Source organism: Triturus cristatus, chromosome 6 (assembly GCF_964204655.1).
Source record: "Triturus cristatus chromosome 6, aTriCri1.1, whole genome shotgun sequence".
NCBI classification, from domain to species: Eukaryota; Metazoa; Chordata; class Amphibia; order Caudata; family Salamandridae; genus Triturus; species Triturus cristatus.
The window spans coordinates 11,525,637-11,547,179 of NC_140589.1; the positions used below are offsets into that span (position 1 = coordinate 11,525,637).

Consider the following 21,543-nt stretch of genomic DNA (forward strand, 5'->3'; position numbering starts at 1 on the left):
AGCAGCACGCTCCAGCGCCCACTAAGTTTTATAGAAACCTTAACTGCAAGCGACCAAACCAAAAGCAACAACGCTGTTCTTCATTGTCAGTTTCCACTCTGACCTGCCATATGTGATACCCCTATGTCCTCAATTGGGGCGTTAAAAACCAGGCAAATGTTATAAATTTAGTCCTGAAGATGATCCCGTTAATCAATGAGCTTGGGATCGAAACGTCGACTCTTTAAAAATAGTGCCACAAATATCCATTGTGCTTACTCGTTGTGGTCTCTATTTTGTCAAACTTGCTACAACTTCATTTATGCCTGCAAGTTGCAACGGCTCTCAGTCTTTGCCTGTAACTGTTGTTTGTCCTAAACTGTCTGCATTGTTATTCCTTTTTTCCCCCCGCACGTTCCCCATGCTGTAGGGTGCAGGATTGTGCCCCACGATAAATGTAGTGTTTTCATTATCCTTGACCATATCCTTTAGTACCCTAAAAATAAAAATCCCCTGTCCGGCTGGACATCGGATGTGTATAGTAACCCATTGTGGTCTATATTTAATTTTATGTAAAATTTAGTGTCTGCTCAGGACCATTGTTTTCTACATATATAATGCCAAACTTCGAAGCACAACGGTCAATAGATTTGTTACACACATGTCCGCGTGATCTTGAACCAGCCAACCAAGGGCCCCCTCTTTAAATCATTGTGGTAGACGGTTACAAGGATGCAATGATGGTTGGAAGAAACAGATCTGAATGCACGCACTTCTGTACACTCCGAGTGTCCAGGCTGACCCATCTGCACCAGCCACACTCAAGGTATCTTCCCTCCTTCAACTCGCCACCCTGACATTCCCACGGCTTCATCGCCCGGCAGAAGTACCTTACCTCGAGCACCAAGGGAGACTTGAGTGACTGACTGTCAACAGTGTGAAATGTTAGTGACCAATCTAAAAAGACCTAAAACCCGGTACTATGCACATAATTTATACAGAAGTCCAGTCTGGCACCAGGGAGCCTTAGGAGGGTCTAAAAGGGTCCTGGGACCACTGGAATGAAGGAAACAAGTTAGCCGCTGTCATTCTTTGAAGGATAATGATGTTTGAGGGGCCTGCACTTCATAGACATTCTTTTACTTCACAGACACCCATGGAAGGTTATTACGTGGTGCAAAGCTGATCTTTGGCCTCAACCTGCCTCTCGCAGTTGAGTTACACTCTCTAAATTCTAGGCTCACCACAGTAACCTCTGCTCCTTCTGGGTCCACAAATAAAGGACTTGGTCACTGGAGGGATTCGCGTGGTTGGGACTAAATAACTTCATAGACTTGTTACTCCAAAAATATGAGATTCCTCACTCAAGACGACCTCACATAAAGGGCGCAAGCACATTACCAGCAGCTCTCAATGTACACTGGGTGGGAATTACCATTCACTTGCTTGGCCTCTCCAAACAAGGCACATAAACCGCAGAGGGGAGGGCTTCTGTTGTTACCAACCATGTCAAGGTGCCGCTAGTCTCAGCACATGCAACTCAAGTGTGTGCTAATAATAAAAAAGGAGAGGGCCACAAATTTCATTTCCCTCGTTCATGCCCCTCCAGCAATGAAGTTCACACAAGAATAAAAGGACATTAGCTTTAGATGCTCACCTGGGGGTCTGGAAGTGCTGGTACAGGAGGGCTTCGTAGGCTCCCTTGATGCTGTAGGTGGGTGAAGTGACTATCTCAATCACCAGCTCCTTGGCGAATGGAGGCACAGACAGGAAGGACTGACTTCTCTTCGCCCCCTGGTCCGCGGATGGAGGATCACGAGAGAACCTCTGTGAATGAGAGCAGGAGGCAACCAATCAGAAGGCAAGGCTCACATCATGATCCCTAAGAATCTATGCGTCATGATCCCTAACAATCTATTCTTCATAATCCCTAAGAATCTATGTTTCAAGATACCTAAGAATCTATGCTTCGTGATCTATAAGAATCTATGTATTGTGATCCCTAGGAATCTATGCTTCATGAGCCCTAAGAATCTATGCTTCATAAGCCCTAGGAATCCGTTTTATGATCCCTAAAAATCTATGCTTCGTGATCCCTAAGAATCTATGCTTTGTGATTCCTAAGAATCTATGCTTCGTGAACCCTAAGAATCTATGCTTTGTGATCCCTAAGAATCTATGCTTTGTGACCTATAAGAATCTATTTATTGTGATCCCTAAGAATCTATGCTTCATGAGCCCTAAGAATCTATGTTTCATGATCCCTAAGAATCAATGTTTCATGATCCCTAAGAATCAATGCTTCATGATCCCTAAGAATCTATGCTTCGTGATCCCTAAGAATCTATGCTTCGTGATCCCTAAGAATCTATGCTTAATGTGCCCTAAGAATCGATGCATCATGATCCCTAAGAATCGATGCATCATGATCCCTAAGAATCTATGCTTCATGATCCCTAAGAATCTATGCTTCGTGATCCCTAAGAATCTATGATTCATGATCCCTAAGAATCTATGCTATATGATCCCTAAGAACCTATGCTTCATAAGCCCTAAGAATCTATGTTTCAAGATACCTAAGAATCTATGCTTCATGAACTATAAGAATCTATGTATCGTGATCCCTAAGAATCTATGCTTCATAAGCCCTAAGAATCTATGCTTCGTGATCCCTAAGAATCTATTTTTCGTGATCCCTAAGAATCTATGCTTCATGATCCCTAAGAATGTATGCTTCGTGAGCCCTAAGAATCTATGGTTCATGATCCCTAAGAATCTATGCTTCAAGATCCCTAAGAATCTATGCTTCAAGATCCCTAAGAATCTGTTTCTGCTCCCTAAGAATCAATGCTTCATGATCCCTAAGAATCATTGTTTCATGATCTCTAAGAATCCATGTTTTGTGATCCCTAAGAATCTATGCTTCATGATCGCTAAGAATCTGTTTTATGACCCCAAATAATCTATGCATCCTGATCCCTAAAAATCTATGCTTCAGGGCAACTAAGAATCTATGCTTCATGATCCCTAAGAATGTATGCTTCGTGAGCCCTAAGAATCTATGGTTCATGATCCCTAAGAATCTATGCTTCATGAGCGCCAAGAATCTATGTTTTCTGATCCCTAAGAATCTATGCTTTATGATCCCTAAGAATTTGTTTCATGATCCCTAAGAATCTATGCTTCGTGATCCCTAAGAATCTATGCTTCGTGAGCCCTAAGATCGGTTTCATGACCCCTAAGAATCTATGTTTCATGATCCTTAAGAATCTATGCTTGGTGATCCCTAAAAATCTGTTTCATGATCTGTATGAATCTGTTTTATGATCCCTAAGAATCTATGCTCCGTGATCCCTAAGAATGTATGCTTCGTGAGCCCTAAGAATCTATGTTTCATGATCCCTAAGAATCTATGCTTTGTGAGCCCTAAGAATCTATGTTTCATGATCCCTAAGAATCTATGCTTCGTGAGCCCTAAGGATCTATCTTTCCTGATCCCTAAAAATCTATGTTTCGTGATCCCTAAGGATCTATGTTTTGTGATCCCTAAGAATCAATGCTTCGTGATCCCTAAGAATCAATGCTTCGTGATCCCTGAGAATCAATGCTTCGTGATCCCTGAGAATCTATGCTTCATGATCCGTAAGAATCTATGCTTCATGATACCCAACAATCTATGCTTCATGATACCTAACAATCTATGCTTCATGAGCCCTAAGAACCTATGCTTCATGATCCCTGAGAATCTATGCTTCATGATCCCTAAGAAGCTATGCTTTGTGATCCCTAAGAAGCTATGCTTTGTGATCCCTAAGAAGCTATGCTTTGTGATCCCCAAGAATCTATGTTTCGTGATCCATAAGAATCTATGCTTCAGGATATCTAAGAATCTATGCTTCGCAAGCCCTAAGAATCAATGCTTCGCAAGCCCTAAGAATCTAGGCTTTGCAATCCCTAAGAATCTATGCTTTGTGAGCCCTACCTAAGAATCTATGCTTCATGATCCCTAAGAATCTATGCTTCATGATACCCAACAATCTATGCTTCGTGAGCCCTAACAATCTATGCTTCGTGATCCCTAAGAATCTATGCTTTGTGAGCCCTACCTAAGAATCTATGCTTCGTGAGCCCTACCTAAGAATCTATGCTTCATGATACCCAACAATCTATGCTTCGTGAGCCCTAACAATCTATGCTTCGTGATCCCTAAGAATCTATGCTTTGTGAGCCCTACCTAAGAATCTATGCTTCATGAGCCCTAAGAATCTGTTTTGTGAGCCCTAAGAATCTATGCTTTGTGATCCCTAAGAATCTATGCTTCGTGAGCCCTAAGAATCTATGCTTTCTGAGCCCTAAGAATCTATGCTTTGTGAGCCCTAAGAATCTATGCTTCGTGAGCCCTAAGAAGCTATGCTTCGTGATCCCCAAGAATCTATGTTTCATAAAGTAAGAGGCACTCACTCCCAACAACAAGACCAACCACACTGAAACATCTTGAGTTAGAAACAGGAACCAGTCCAGCACCTCTAGACTAATAACATGTTGGTAAGTTTATCAGCAAGAAACGAGCTACAGGCAGGTCCCTCACATCCACCGATTCCAGGCCTGAATTTTATCACATTCGCGTCCACAGTCGGCTGCCCACCCAGCGTCGGTTGCGCATCCAGCGTGGGCAGGTTCCATCAGGTGTAAATAATCCATCGTTCTCAATGTTGATGAATCGCTTATGATGCCTGTAAGGTGGAGCAGGACAACCCATAGATATCAGAAGAGGATTCTTCCTGCACTGAACCCAATATTAAAATTGAAAAGCACAAATCTAGGCCAGAGGCAGCAAGCACAGTACAAGGGGGATACACTTGTCAAAAAAGAAGAATATTGACAAATGATCAGTGAGCAGAAGACCAAACGAGGCAGGAGCTGGTAACTCGCAGGGAAACTCGAGGTTGAGAAGGGACTCAAAGACAGGCCAATGGAAGATGTAGTGGAAGCTTGCAGCTTCGGGGGCAGGCGCAGGTTGTCATCACCACAACATGAGGGGCTTGGAAATGTTTGCTTCCTTTATGGACGAGGTATGCCTATTTGAAGGAAAGGTACTATATCCTGCTTACTTAGTATATCTAACCCTGGTTACCCTTCTCCTAGCTGCTCAGCCAGTGTGAGTGTTGAGAGTGGAATAAAGGGGTGTCTGTGATGCTTGGAAGGCTTGGGTGCCTGTGTGGGTGAGTGGTGACAGTTGGAAGAGGAGCTGAGCCGCAGGGAGGCTGCTCCTGGTGGGGCTGTACCTAAGGATCACCAAGCATGATGTACATTATTTCCATCCTGCAACTTGAACTTAATAAAGAAATACTTAAAATACAACTCGGCTACGTCTGGTAAGAAACAACATATTTTGGCGACGACCTGGACTAAGACGCAAGCATACTACTGGATTTAAAGGACCGGTCTATGGTATGGACAAGGAGAAACTAAGGAAACCTACAGAAACGAAGAATAGCAGCTACAATGAAGCTCCAAGCGTGCCAGCCCCACCAGTGTCCTCGTCAGCGGACAGCCCCAGCCTGGACTGGCTTCACTGGTCTGCTACAAATGACATGGATACAAGTGGGTAAGTGGTGAGAGCCTCACTACTTCCACATCTCAATTTGGCTACTTTCTACATATGGATGGATCAACAGGTTTTGTAAGGTTTACAATCATACACGTTTTAAACCGCGGACAATCCTACCCAGGGCTTATTTCGTTCTCTTGCACTCCTGAGTGCTCCAGCAACTTCGGTCTCCAGAGGCTTACAAGGGGAGTACTGCTTGCTGGAAATGGGAGCTGCAATTTACAGGAGTCATTTGTGGTGTAGACCATCGTTTGCTGTTTGCATCGCGAGCATGAGACCTACGGTATCACGCAAGATATATATTGGGGGGGGGGGGGGGGGGAGTTTTTTTTGGGCGCGTGGATGGGTCCATCAGCCATCAAGGGTGAGACTAATTCAGATTTTAATGTCTTTTGTCCCAACAATAAAGTCATGCTCACTACGTCGCCGGTTAAATCGTTTTGCTGAGGTTTGTATTTCATATTAGAGTGCGTGCACATTACCTTTATCTGGAGTCGTGCAGTGCCTCGGTTTGCTCAAACCGCATGCTGCATAGGTTTGCTGGCCAGAGGGAAGAAACAGTGTTTGCTGTACATGTGGTGTTCAACAAGCCTTGGCGCACTGTGTTTTGACATTGATGTTTTTGACAATCTGCTGCTACAGGTCGTGCCCAAACTCAGTGTTCTGGGAAAAACGGCAGCAACATACAGATCCCCCATGATATTGCACCATGGATTAGCAAATTTAGCGGCACAAATATGGAAATTTAGCAGCACAAATATGGAAGTTTAGCGCCATTTTTACAGCACTTTATTTTACTCATAATCATTTATTTTCAGCCTTACATCAATGGAAACTGTTTTAGCAGAGTATTCCACTTTGAATGGGCAACCTGGGAAATGGAACAGAGGAAGCAGCCCACAGATGAAGGCTGTTATCCTTTGGAAATGCAATCCTCCATTTGCTTTAGTATAGGTTCTGAGAAGCCCATCAAATATGGTCTGGTGGCATCCCATAGGAAATGGGTTTCTGGAACCTACCTTGGTGTATGCTGTGGGGGTCCAGATTGGAGGGACAGGGAGATACCCAAAGAAATTGAAATTATGGAACCAGTCACAGTATATGACCTGTGGAATCCACCTTGGAGCAGCAGAGGAGAAACTCATAATAAAGGCACTAAACAACCGTGTAATACTTCAAGGCAAATCGCGAAATCCCAGAGGGTCTGGCTAGGGCTCCGATTGTTTATGTTTTCACGGGTGAAGGGGGCGGGGGAGCACAACGTTATAACATTTGCAGTGTAATACGACTTGCATTTACGCGCGTTCAAGCTATTGTCATTGTAAATGACAATGCCATTTATTTAGGTTTTAAAAACCAAAACATAAATAAAATGCTTTGTCGTTTACAATGCCAATAGCTCAAACTCGTGCAAATGCAAGACCTATTGCATTGCAAATGCTTGTTTTTTTTTTACTATTCTACTGGGGTGACAGACATTTACACAGGACATGTATGGATGGATTTTGCTGCTGCTCTGTCCTCTCTCCACCAATTTCTTGCCGTCTGACAGTTTCCAGAGTATGACTTCTTTTCACCTGATCTGCCCCTTTGGGTTCACTGCCTGCCCCCTAAGTGTCCTGTTCTGGTCCCTTGTTTCCATGGTACCCATCAACTTGCTGCCCATCAATTACCTGCCTGTATCCTATTTTGCCCCCAAGATGGTCCCTTCCTGTTTACATTTCCTCTACTCCCTGCTTTTATCCAGTTGCCACCTCATCAACTCATATCCTGGTCTTACCTCGTCACTTCACTTGATGCCTGCAAAATGTCCTCCTCCCTCTTGATTTCTACCCGCGCCAGGTTCTGCCCTAAGGTGCTCGCTGCCATCCCACTCCTTTGTCCTCATCTCATCTACTTGTGCTGCCTTTTGCGCCATGATGTCCGACACCTTTCGTCTGCCTGGCCCTTACTTGTGCCAACTCTGTTACCAGGAAGCTTGCCGCCTGCCCTTCTCTCACCTGCCACCTACATTTGTCATTTTGCCATTACCATGCAGTTCCTTCGCTGGGTTTAGCTCCCAAGATGTCCTCTTTCTGCCCAAGTTTGCTATGATAAAGGCACCCTCTTAAAATGTGTAAGAAGTGTTTTCCCCATGAAACTTAGTCACCAGCAGTTACTGTCCAATTGTGCGCTTAGCCGATTTTGCGGGGCCCCGTTTGTAAAAATCGCGGCACTTTTACAAAAGTGCTGATTTTGCGGCAAACCGCGAAATCGCGAAATCCTGGAGGGTCTGAACATAGAGGTGTTTTGTATTTTTAGTGTTCTATCCTGTGTTCACCTCTCTCATGGTTTATCATTGCAAGCAGGTCGTGCGAGACATCGCTCACAGGTGGTTTTGCTGGTTTTGGTCCGATTGCAGTTTCTTTTTTTTTTTTTAATACAAGAGACAAAGAAAAAGAGTTTGCATGATTTTGAGTTCATATTGGAGTAATAGCCATCACTTGCATGTGTAATAGTGATGCTAAGGTCCTACATGGTTCTTACGTCAATGTTTTATGGAGAAACAGCAAATCGACAAATATTCAACATTTCCACATGCGACACTGTATGTTAGTGGTTTTCTTTATATTTGTATGTTATCATTTTCACATCAGGAATGTCGACATTTTACAGTACAGCATCACATTGTACATATCCCTTATATATGGGATTGCGTTATGGCATTAGTTGCCCATCTCTTTGGAAGTCTAGGTTTCTTTACAGAAGGGAGGGGGGGGGGGGGGTCCTAATCTGTTAGTGGGTATTGGTCACCCATCTGACACTCCCTTACTTGAGGGAGGTTCTAGTCTCTTGGTGGGTGGTTTCTCTCCTTTTCTGTTTCATAGTTACACTACTTTACTTGTATGTTCTGTTAACGGTGTGTAAGTCGCCATGCGCTACATGTTTTGTCTATACGGTAAGTCACCAAGTGCTGCACGTATACATTGGTCTCTCACCCTTACGTCAGGGGAAGGTTATGGGTGTTACTCCCATTTACACGGTTTATGTAAAAAACCCTTACAGAAGGGATGACTTTTTGGGTTACAGTCCCAAGTGATTTACCCTTTACATGAGGGGTGTCACAATTCAGTGTGTACTTCATGTTTCTTACGTTAGGAATCATTTTTACACTTTTGGTTCCCTTGTTGTTGCGATCGTAGTTTAGGGGTGCGGTCCACCCTTTGCTACAGGTTACATTTTATTATAAATTGTTTTACTGGGGAGGATGGGTTATATTGCTTGTCAATTTACTTACTCTTCCTTTCAGGTTACTTAAGTGGTCAGACTCTCTTGTGATATTGTATTTTTATTTGCATCCCTGAGTTTTGAACTACTTTCTGCTTTTGAACATTCTTGTGTATAGTTCCTCCCAATTTGCATTATTCTTTTCATTTTTCATTTAAAAGGAGGGGGGATATGTTATATCCTGCTTATTTAGTATATGTATCCCAGCTTGCCCATCTCCCTGCTGCTCAACTGATGTGAGGGTTGGTGTGACTGTGGTGCTTGGAATGCCTGGGTGCCTGTGTGGATGAGGTGTGACAGTTGGAGGATGGGCTGAGCAGCAGGCAGACTGCTCCTGGTGGGGCTGGCGTATGAGCTGAAGAGTCTAGAACATAAGGATTCCCAGACATATATACTGATGTACATTATCTCCATCCTGCAACCTGAACTTAATAAAGAAATACTTAAAATACAACTCGGCTACGTCTGGTAAGATACAACAAAAGTGGTCGCTGGGGATGCAGTGATCGCTCCACATTAGCAGGATTGCAAGGGCTGGGGCATTAAAGTCTACCCTGAGGAAGAAAAGAAGGGCATGTGCAATAAAAACAGCTGGGGGGAGGAGGGTGGAGTTGGTCCCATCTTCTACATGTCACTTAAATCCTGGAGCATCATGTACAGAAGTCATGTCACTGAATGTTCCGTGAGGAAGCCTGGGGTTCAGGTGCAAGCTCTGTGTCTGGTTCAGTCGCTTAAAAGGATTCTAGGAGAGTGTGGGGTGGTAATTCTCACAATCTGCCCTCTGTTTCGATTTCAATCTATGGAAATTGTAGTGTGTTTGCTTTTGGGTCCTGAAGTAGACTGCACTGGTAGCACTCACAGGGGGTATGCAAGCTGCAGCAGGCCACTGCCATGGGAGGAGCGATGTGGTGTCTGCAGCTGCAGAGTCAAGTGCTGTGGAAGGAGTGCTGTGGTGTCTGCAGAGGCTAGTACCACGGGAGGAGTGCTGTGGTTGATGCCAGGTGCAGCAGGCCAGTGCTGTGGAGGGGTGCTGTGGTAGCTGCAGAGGCCAGTGCTGTGGGAGGAGTGCTGTGGTGTCTGCCATTTCCAGCAGGCCAGTGCTGTGGGAGGAGTTCCGTGGTGTCTGCCAGTTGCAGCAGGCTAGTGCTGTGGGAGGAGTGCTGTGGTGTCTACCAGCGGCGTCCCTGACAGCTCAGGGTGCATGAGGCCCTGACAGCACAGAGTGTGTGGGGGCCCCACAGGCCCCGACAGCACAGCATGTGTGAGGGCCCCTGTTGGACTTGACCTTTTTTCCCTGAATTTTTTCGATTTTTTTAATACAGATAACCAGTGTTAAGGTGCAGGTGCTCCCTTCTCCCAAGATGGCTGCCACAGACCCCTGCTACTGCAGAGTGGTCTTTATTAGTAGCACCCTAGCTGCCAGGAGCTGGCTGGAACCCCACAACAATGTTGCGACACCAGCCCGCCTTTTCTGTCCCATAGGTAGAATGGGGAAGCTCCTGGAATGTGCTGGAACCTTCTAGAAGGGAGGTGTGGTTTTACTTTTGCCGCCTTGGCTAGAGGTCACCTGACCTAGGGCTACTTAAGTGAGGGGGGGAACTTTCTCTAGTCAGTTGGCCAGTGGGGTAAAGCAGAGCTGGAGAATCCACGCAGGAGTGTAGGCGGTAGGGCCTAGCCAGGGACTTATGCCTCTGAGAGTGACAGGATTTAGGCGCTGCCTCTTAAGTGAGTGAGGGATCCTGTGAAACCCACTGATCTTGCCCAGCAGTAGGAGGACCCAGGGAACCTCTGCCCAGCCTGACTAGGAAGGACCTAGTCGCCAACTCATTCCCTACCCCCAAGGAACAGAACCCCCAAGGGCGCCAGAGACATCTGCGCCATTAAGACTTTATAGAACAACTGAATACTGAAACTGAATGCTGTAACTTCGTGTCAAGACTGAACATCGAAACTACATGCCTAACCGATTGTGGTATCGCTGAGGATCAACCAGGTCTTAGCGCTGTGACCCCTGCGCTCCCTGACCTGGCCTGGGATCCCCGGCAGCGTGCTCTGTTGAGCGCGGAGCTTCCCTGCTTAATTTGAGCCCCCCCCCATGTGACGTGGAGGCTGAAGCGCGCTCACCGCTGCGGCCCGGAGGCCGGAAGAGTGCCCCTCATCGTCGCGGGGCCCGAGGAGAAGTCCGGGGCCCCGTCGCTGCCGTCGCAGCTGCTGAGAGAGGTGCGTGAGGCCGTGGCATGCCCCCGTCGTGGAAGGATCAACTGCGGAGACCGGAGCTGGGTTAGACGCCGCAAGACGTCGTGATCAAGGTAAGTCGGGAGGCTTGGGAAAGGACCCCGGTGCGCCCCCTATCGACCGGGAGCAGCACCGCACCCTGAGACCCTGGTTCCCCCTCCGTGGGAGTCCCCCGTTAACCCAGAACTGTGACCCCTCCGAGGGATTGCCCCCCTTTTCTGCAAGACTGTCAAGGAGCGCTGTGCCCCACGAAATGCCCCGGAGTGCGAGAGGCTCGCTCCGTAAGAATCGTTGTGCTCCGTGAACTGCTCCGTTCTGAAGTATTCATTGCTATTGATTACAAGTAGCGCTATGTTCTAAATGCTCCGTTCTGAAGTATTCATTGCTATTGATTACAAGTAGCGCTATGTTCTAAATGCTACGTTCTGAAGTGTTCATTGCTATTTATTACGAGTAGCGTTATGTTCTAATGCTCAGTGCTGAAGTATTCACTGCTTACTGATTACGAGAAGCGTTATGTTCTAATGCTCAGTGCTGAAGTATTCACTGCTTACTGGTTACAAGTGGCGCTATGTTCTAATGCTCTGCTCTGAAGTATGCACTGCGTGCTGGTTACGAGTGGCGCTATGTTCTAATGCTCTGCTCTGAAGGTGTTCGTCAGATTTGTCCCGAGGTGTACGAGGCCCGCTGAGCGCGTAGAGCGCGGTGATCGCCACTGAGGCGCTACAGGTAACCAAGGTAGCGGTAGGCCCGCGAGATCTGCCCTGGGTCCCTGCACGCCCCCGGGAGTGGCGCTACAATCCCCCAAACCCTACCACGGGGAGTAAGATATACAAGGGTGGCCTAGAGCCTGCAAGAAACATACTGGTGAATAACCTACTGGTGAATATCATACTGGTGAATATGGTGCTGGCGGATCAAACGCTGACATAAGTGAATTGCCATTGTCATCTCATTAACTGCATTTATATCTCCTGAAGTGCATCTATATCTTAGGAATTGCCTTGTTATCCCATGAACTGCATTTATCTTGAACTGCTTGGATAAACTTGAGTTATTTGCATAAATCTCTACAGTGTGGCGTCCCTTATTGTGTGCGTTCCTTGCTTCAGAGGATGCGTGTGTTGTATGGTCGCTTTACACACAAGTCTTTGGGTGCCCAGCCGCTCGTGTCACGTTACCCCCTTAGGGCCTGGAGACCCCAGGTCTTACAGTCCCGGAGTCCCTGACAGCACAGTGTGAGGGGCCCCACAGGCACTGACAGCACAGGCTGCATGGGGGGCCCCACAGGCCCTGACAGCACAGGCTGCATGGGGGGCCCCGCAGGCCCTGACCGCACAGGCTGCATGGGGGCCCCGCAGGCCCGGACCGCACAGGCTGCATGGGGGCCCAGCAGGCCCTGACCGCACAGGCTGCATGGGGGGCCCCGCAGGCCCTGACCGCACAGGCTGCATGGGGGGCCCCGCAGGCCCTGACCGCACAGGCTGCATGGGGGGCCCCGCAGGCCCTGACCGCACAGGCTGCGTGGGGGGCCCCGCAGGCCCTGACCGCACAGGCTGCGTGGGGGGCCCCGCAGGCCCTGACAGTACAGGCTGCATGGGGGGCCCCGCAGGCCCTGACCGCACAGGCTGCATGGGGGGCCCCGCAGGCCCTGACCGAACAGGGTGCATGGGGGGCCCAGCAGGCCTTGGCAGTACAGGGTGCATGGGGGGCCCGCAGGCCATGAAAGCACACGGTGCCTAAGGAACCTGCACATGCTGTCTGAGTGCCCCGCAGGTCCTGACAGTAAAGGGTGTGGAGGGCCCCGCAGGACCAGACAGCACACGGTGCCAGAGGTTCTACGGTCCCTGAAAGCAAAGGCTGTCTCAGGGTCCCGCTGGTCCTTACAGCACAGGCTGTTTGAGGGTCCCACAGGTCCTGACATCACAGGGTGTGTGGGGGCCCTGCAGGCCCAGACAGCACAGGGTGTATGGGGGCATGGGAGCATAGGGTGTGTGGGGCTTCAGGCCCTGGCAGCACATGGTGCCTGAGGGTCGCGCTGGTCCAGACAGCACAGGCTGTCTGAGGCTCCCACAGATACCAATAGCACAGGGTATGTGTGGGCTCTGCAGGCCCCAACAACACAGGGTGTATGGGGGCCAAGCAGGCCCTGACAGCACAGGGTGTGTGAGGGCCCCACAGTCCCCTGGCAGCACTCAGAGGGGTCGTGATGGTGTGTCATACTGCACATGTCCTTCCAAAGGAAAAACGCAGAACGACACACCGCCAACTTAGCTGCCTTCCCTTTCCGAGATACCAAAGGAAATAAAAATCAGGACCAGTTTGAAGGCTCAGTACCTTTCCATTGCTTTCAACTCATTGTTGCCGATGCATACTTAGAGACAGCGACTTCCTGCGTCTGCCTTGGGACCCACCCGGCGTCCAGGTATGCTACAAGCCAGTTCCATCACAACCCCCACCTGGGCCAGGGGTGGCTCCCCTACTTTTGCTTCGGCTCTGCCCAGATGTTTTTTCAGGTTGTTCATTCTTCCACTGTCCCGATGAGGCTCTGAATCTTAAAGGGCCGAAACGTGTCGTCACCGCCAGTTAGAAGAGTCTTTTATCAATTTGTAAACCTCCCAAAATATAATTCTATAGACTAGTAAACGGAGGACAAATTTGTCCTCCGTGGGTGTTCCCTTTATAGACTACCTCCTATTTGGACTGCAAAAATTAAGATGCAGAGCCACACAGTATGTACAAACAACTAGAAGACTGAAAAATGTTTCTAGTTGGATCACAAATTGTAAATTCAGAATTTATACACCACAGTATAAATATCTTTTGTTCTTTTTTGTTTCTTCATTTTGTGTAATATATGTATACTGTATGTCATAAGTGTTTTATTATGCACACTTCAGGTACATGTACCCGGAGTGAAGATTACTATGCACGTTAAAAAAAAATCTGAATAATGTTTTGTTTAATCAAATACATCACCAGTGACTAATTAATATTTCCACATGGAAAGTACTTTTGTAATAATGAATTCCCATAGAATACCATTTTATCTGCACATGAGAGCTGGCCTGATTGGCGCACTGCGCTCACCATAGCTGCACACGGACGCTGGCCTGATCGGCACAGCGCTCACCATGGCTCATTTCATGGCAGCCATCCCCTGAATACAGGGGTTGCCAACTTTGTCCTGCACCCAGGAAACTGTCTCCTCTTCCTCAAAGCACATACTGGTCGTGGCAAGCAGGCAACAGTGCTCTAGAGCAGGTGGTCATGGATTCCCTGGGTGATGTCCCCTCAACCAGCAGGGAGACTAGCAGAGCTTCCTCTGCTCAGAGAGTGACTGGCTGCTGTTCCTTACAGTCCAATTCCAGACACCAACTTCGAGTCGGAGTCTTTCAAGCTCATGTTTTTATCTGCTTCTTTGCAAGTGTACACCGCTCTGCTCTTCTACCTCTTCAATGCAGTCTGCCACAGAAGGAGCGACTCCAAAGCAGATAGCTCCCACAGCACAGGCCATGGGAGTGACTAGCGTGCACACCTGGATCTCAGGCACAGTGGTATGTGCATCAAAAGGTTAATCTCCAGCTCTTGAGCCTACTCTTTATGGTTCCTGCGTGAGATGTGCCCAGGCTTCTTCCCAGTGACCTCTCGGACCCAAAGGGTGCCCTTTGAATTGTACGGGGGAAGCCTGGCTCTCCCATCTCCATTGTGTCCCACCCAGCTTACAGGAAAGCAGCAATACACAACTTAGTCTGTGGGGATTTCCTCCATCTCATGTCTTTATCAAGCAGGCCTGGGTCTCCCAAAATAAAACCAGGGTCCTCCACGTGATGTACCAGTCACAAGCATATGTACACCCAGTACATTTATACAGCATATTCCACAGTACTGTATCCTTCATGTACAGTACCACTCATAGGCATAAATACATTTAACCATGCACACACTGCACAGTAACGCATTATCCCTAAAGTGTACCCTTCCTACGCACACAAACACCCGGCCAAGATACACCAATGATGCGCTGTGCAGCACTACACACCAAACCGATGTAGGCCAAGGGGCGAATCAAGCAGAGCAGCAGAACTTTAAAATGAGTGAGCCTTTGTGCCCAAATCCTATGACAGAGGTTAACAAGAATTGACAAAGCCAATAGGTCTTGGCATTGGCCGCCTAGTTAATGTGAATGTCTTTTAGCCATGTTGTCTAGCAGCATATCTGCTGTCCAGAATCACAGGATGTTGAGCAGAGAGTTTCTTCACCCACCGCCCCCCATGTTGAGTTTATTGTCCTGCCCCTCCTAAAACAAAAAAACAACTTATAACGTGACCTGCGCTAACCGCATCATAGCGCTTTTTTCAGTGACTTTCAGCCATCTGAACAGCAAATGTGCTGCTAGACAAAATGGCTAAGAGACATTCACATTGAACAGGTGAACAGGTCAACAGCTCGGGCATTGCTGAGACGTATTGACTTTGCCAATGCTTGTTCGGTGTTGACAGGGTCCTGCTGAACAAATGTGGGAGTGATAGTGAGATACAGTTAAGGAGCTTTGAAGTGAAGCGAGAATGTGGCGTAGTGGCCAAAGCTGGCAACAGGGGAACTGGGTAACCAGGTTCGAATCCCTGGATCCACTGAGCAGTTTGTAATTCTGGGCAAATCACTCACGCTTCTCACTGGGCATGACAATGAATGCGTCACGTTGATCATGAGGAGGTGGGGGCAGGACCACAAGCCCCAGCATCATTCGTGGCAGATGCCGCCAACCCACCTCCATGCCCTGAGGCAATCACTGAAGCTCCCTGGGGACCCCGCAGAGCTGGACGCCCGGTGATCGTGAGGACGTGGGGCAGGACCACAAGCCCCAGCAACACTCGTGGCAGATGCCGCCAACCCACCTCCATGCCCTGAGGCATGCACTGAAGCTCCCTGGGGACCCCGCAGAGCTGGACGCCCGGTGATCGTGAGGACGTGGGGCAGGACCACAAGCCCCAGCATCATTCGTGGCAGATGCCGCCAACGCACCTCCACGCCCTGAGGCGTGCACTGAAGCTCCCTGGGGACCCCGCAGAGCTGGACGCCCGGTGATCGTAGGACGTGGGGCAGGACCACAAGCCCCAGCAACACTCGTGGCAGATGCCGCCAACGCACCTCCACGCCCTGAGGCGTGCACTGAAGCTCCCTGGGGACCCCGCAGAGCTGGACGCCCAGTGATCGTGAGGACGTGGGGGCAGGACCACAAGCCCCAGCAACACTCGTGGCAGATGCCACCAATGCACCTCCACGCCCTGAGGCATGCACTGAAGCTCCCTGGGGACCCCGCAGAGCTGGACGCCCGGTGATCGCGAGGACGTGGGGGCAGGACCACAAGCCCCAGCAACACTCGTGGCAGATGCCGCCAACGCACCTCCACGCCCTGACGCATGCACTGAAGCTCCCTGGGGACCCCGCAGAGCTGGACGCCCGGTGATCGTGAGGACGTGGGGGCAGGACCACAAGCCCCAGCAACACTCGTGGCAGATGCCGCCAACGCACCTCCACGCCCTGACGCATGCACTGAAGCTCACTGGGGACCCTGCAGAGCTGGATGCCCGGTGATCGTGAGGACGTGGGGGCAGGACCACAAGCCCCAGCATCATTCGTGGCAGATGCCGCCAACGCGCCTCCATGCCCTGAGGCATGCACTGAAGCTCCCTGGGGACCCCGCAGAGCTGGACGCCCGGTGATCGTGAGGACGTGGGGCAGGACCACAAGCCCCAGCATCATTCGTGGCAGATGCCGCCAACGCACCTCCATGCCCTGAGGCATGCACTGAAGCTCCCTGGGGACCCCGCAGAGCTGGACGCCCGGTGATCGTGAGGACGTGGGGGAGGACCACAAGCCCCAGCATCATTCGTGGCAGATGCCGCCAATGCACCTCCATGCCCTGAGGCATGCTCTGAAGCTCCCTGGGGACCCCGCAGAGCTGGACGCCCGGTGATGGGGAGGACGTGGGGGCAGGACCACAAGCCCCAGCAACACTCGTGGCAGATGCCGCCAACGCACCTCCACGCCCTGAGGCATGCACTGAAGCTCCCTGGGGACCCCGCAGAGCTGGACGCCCGGTGATCGTGAGGACGTGGGGGAGGACCACAAGCCCCAGCATCATTCGTGGCAGATGCCGCCAACGCACCTCCACGCCCTGATGCGTGCACTGAAGCTCCCTGGGGACCCCGCAGAGCTGGACGCCCGGTGATTGTGAGGACGTGGGGGGAGGACCACAAGCCCCAGCATCATTCGTGGCAGATGCCGCCAACGCACCTCCATGCCCTGAGGCATGCACTGAAGCTCCCTGGGGACCCCGCAGAGCTGGACGCCCGGTGATCGTGAGGACGTGGGGGAGGACCACAAGCCCCAGCATCATTCGTGGCAGATGCCGCCAACCCACCTCCATGCCCTGAGGCGTGCACTGAAGCTCCCTGGGGACCCCGCAGAGCTGGACGCCCGGTGATTGTGAGGACGTGGGGGGAGGACCACAAGCCCCAGCATCATTCGTGGCAGATGCCGCCAACGCACCTCCATGCCCTGAAGCTCCCTGGGGACCCCGCAGAGCTGGACGCCCGGTGATCGTGAGGACGTGGGGGAGGACCACAAGCCCCAGCATCATTCGTGGCAGATGCCGCCAACCCACCTCCATGCCCTGAGGCGTGCACTGAAGCTCCCTGGGGACCCCGCAGAGCTGGACACCCGGTGATCGTGAGGACGTGGGGGAGGACCACAAGCCCCAGCATCATTCGTGGCAGATGCCGCCAACCCACCTCCATGCCCTGAGGCGTGCACTGAAGCTCCCTGGGGACCCCGCAGAGCTGGACGCCCGGTGATCGTGAGGGAGGACCACAAGCCCCAGCATCATTCGTGGCAGATGCCGCCAACGCACCTCCATGCCCTGAGGCATGCACTGAAGCTCCCTGGGGACCCCGCAGAGGTGGACGCCCGGTGATCGTGAGGACGTGGGGCAGGACCACAAGCCCCAGCATCATTCGTGGCAGATGCCGCCAACGCACCTCCACGCCCTAAGGCATGCACTGAAGCTCCCTGGAGCTCCCGCTGCGCGAGATGCACCTGGGCGAGCGCCCAGGCAAAGACCAGGCCCGTCTGCGCCCATAAGAGATCAGAGGAGGCTGGACTGGGCCACCCCTCTTAACTCCTTGTACTCGTCTTTGGAGAGATCTATGCTGAGACCTCAAGTCCCTTTTAGGGACAACCAAAAACTACCCAAAGGCTCCCAAGGTCCTAGACCCGGATTATTTGCAGTGGGGGCGATAACACTGGTTGGGGAAGATTCACTGGTGGTTTTTAATCCTGCTTTATATTTAGCGCCTCGCCCTCCATATCTACCTTTTTATTTTGGCTGTGCTCCCGTTTAATATTGTGGGGCGCCCTCTGGCCTTTGCCAACACCAATCATCAATGGTGAAACTGGTCTGCCACAACAAACAGCAAGCGCAGTCCCTGGCACTATCTTCATCTCTGCCACCCACTTCAAATGACAGGATGTTACAGAGGGCTTTAGGATTGGTGGCAACCGAGACAGAACTTACTGAAGGATGGTTGTCCTGCACCGCAGATCTTCGCTGTTCTCTGACCAGCTCGCCCTCCCCCCAGATACACTTGTCACAGAAACCATTTACATGTTGTCCCCAGATGCTGCATGTACAGAGGCAGGAGCCGTACCCAAAGTGTGCCCGCGGAAGGGGGCAACATTACAGGCCCGCCAAGATTGGCAAAATCAAACAAATTACCAGGGCGGGTGCCAAAGGGAAGAAGTTTAATGATGGAACCCCCAAAAATACCTTGCACCCTGATGACTCAGACCTGGACTCTGGTCACACTGGTAGTCCACGAGGGGATATGGAATATCCTGCATGGGTGGCAAATTGGTTGGTGTGTGTGCAGGACCGGATCAGATCTATTGTGAAAGAAGAGCACCCCCCCCCCCCCACCCCCTTGGTAGCTCGTGCAGATAAGTTGGTTGAGCTTTGTGAAAATAGGGACGGACAGTACAGTGAAAGGTCCATTAGTCACAGTTGGGGGGTTAGATGCAAGCTGACAGACAGTCAGTGCCAACACAATGCCTGCACCAACGCTAAATCAACACCCTCTCCATTAACACCGGCAACCACATGGAGAAGGGTGGTGATCCGGCACTATCTAACATGGCTATTAAGAGTCATTGTATGCACACACTAGGGCCTAAGAAGGGAAGGGGTTGGGATCTTCCGGTCATCAATTTACCCCTTGCATCATCCCCATACGTGATTGTACTAACAGGTGTGCATGAGATTAAAATAGGCCGGAGGGAATCCCAGTGTGAACTACAGACCAATGTTCATTCTGGTGGCCAGACACAGGCAGTCTGCCTATGAAAAGGCAGGGTAGATTCCAATGAGTCGTAGGGTCAGCTGGGTAGGCACCAGCCAAAAAGACCTGCAAGGAGACTGTGTAGTGATCAACTTTAGAAATTCAATGTTTTTCCACAGCCTATTGCACAGGAATCATTCCAAACGAGATGCGGGCGTGTTCACCAGGCTCCTGGTTGTTAATTTAACTTATTGAGCGCACAAATACCTGGCGGGGTCTTGGAGCGCCGCTTGGATACTTCTACATTCCATGGGCTCCCGTGACCCCACAGAGGGAGAAACGGTCACGTAATATTGATATCCAGATAGCTAACCCAGACAAAAATAAGGCACCGACTATATTGAGGGTATTATTCTGGAACGTAGATGGCCTTAAAAATAAAATGAACTTCCCTGATTGGGGGTCCTTTGTGGACCAACATGATGTATGTATGTTCCAGGAATCATGGGCTAGGGAGGATGCATTGCGAATGGGGTTTGCGTCCTTCAGAATAGCCACCACTACTAGGGGAAAGGGTAAGCCGTCTGGTGGTCAAGGTACATGGGTTGGCACACATCTGGCTCTCTGTATATGGGTAGGCACACATCTGGGTCTCGGTAAATGGGTAGGCACACATCCGGGTTGCACGGTTAAGCAGCTGGAGTCTTTCCCCAATGATATCCAGTGTATTCTACTTACTTTTGCCCCAAAGTTCAAAAAAGCACCGACCAAGGTCTATTCCAGACCTGTAAGCATTGGTGAAGAATGTTCGACCATTGACCAATTGGCCCTTTTTTCTCTATTACTAAAAAAGCCCTGATGGTTATTGGGGGTAATTTTAATTGTCAATTTGAGCTCTTGATTGATCGCAACGGATTAACCCCTTGTGAAGAAGATCTGCACTGGGCAATCCTGAGTCAAACATTTCGCCTATCAAGGCCTGGACTTCACTGCCTTCCAGATTAAATCCCTCACTCTAAACTATTGCTTAAGAGCCTGTAATGGTTGTACTAAATCCGATTCTCCAGGGAAGCAAACATTTAATAGAGTTGGCCAATCCTCCATTTTAGATTACATCATGGTAGAAACCAGGATGTGGCATAGGGTGGTCGACTTTGCTGTCCTGCCTCGACATGAGTGATCACAGCGCTCTTATTATGGAGGTGGAGTTGTCGGCTCCTGGGATAATCTCAAACTAGTAATAAGAGAAGAATATGGTGGCCGGTAATCAAACAATCTCCAGGGAGATTGGCCTCTTTATATGAGACTATCATCCCGACCATACTGGAAGGGAACAAGTTTATAACTATAGAAGGTACTCCTATTTCTTTAACCGGGGTTGCAGAGATCCATGAAGCACTGACATTCAAACTGGCCGATATATTTTTACGAACAGGATTTTTGAGTGGCAAAAAAAAAAAGGCCAAGCAAACTTGGTTTGATAATAGCTGTCGGGAGGCCAAACTGGCACTGACTGATGCCGTCAAATCTAGAGTCCGCACTCAAATTAAAATAAAGAGGGCACTACACGGAGAAACCATTGCTTTAGTAAACAAAACTTGAGAGATGAACAAATCGGATTTTCTGAGAAGGGCCCTATAAACTAAGGATATGAAGGCCTTTATGGAATCTAGTCGATACAGGCTGGAGTTAAGGGAAACAGGCTTTTGAGCCTAATGTTGCTGCAGACATCTGAAGGGACATTTTCAGGCCCTATACACCATACCGGAGGACGAGCACACCACCACAGTTCAAGCAAAGAGCCTACAGCTGAATATACCTAGAGCGACCCCGGAGATAACCCTGACCAAAATATATGGTGCTACAAGCAAAATAGCCCCATCCAAAGCACCTGGGCTGGACAAGATACCAGGGGACCTATTTCGTGAAGTATCAACAATCTGTGGGCCCTACCTGTGGGTTTTATTTAATGCTAGAATGCAGGGAATGGCATTCCCCGTATCATTGGCTGGAGCTGAAATTCTCCCAGTGTTCAAAAAGGGTTCACCTCTTTTGCCCGTTAAATACAGACCCATCAGTTTAATTGATGTAACTCAGAAAATGTCTGCCCAG

General features: G+C 49.7%; 1 protein-coding gene across 1 annotated transcript in view; it reads right to left on the reverse strand.

Annotated features, from left to right (window-relative positions):
- PEX6 (peroxisomal biogenesis factor 6) overlaps positions 1-21,543 on the reverse strand; it is a 216,075-nt gene that overhangs the window by 164,242 nt on the left and 30,290 nt on the right. Inside the window, exon 2 of the mRNA XM_085610116.1 lies at positions 1,637-1,806. Within this exon, the coding sequence (XP_085466242.1) occupies positions 1,637-1,806 (170 nt within the window). The remainder of the gene's footprint in view (positions 1-1,636; positions 1,807-21,543) is intronic.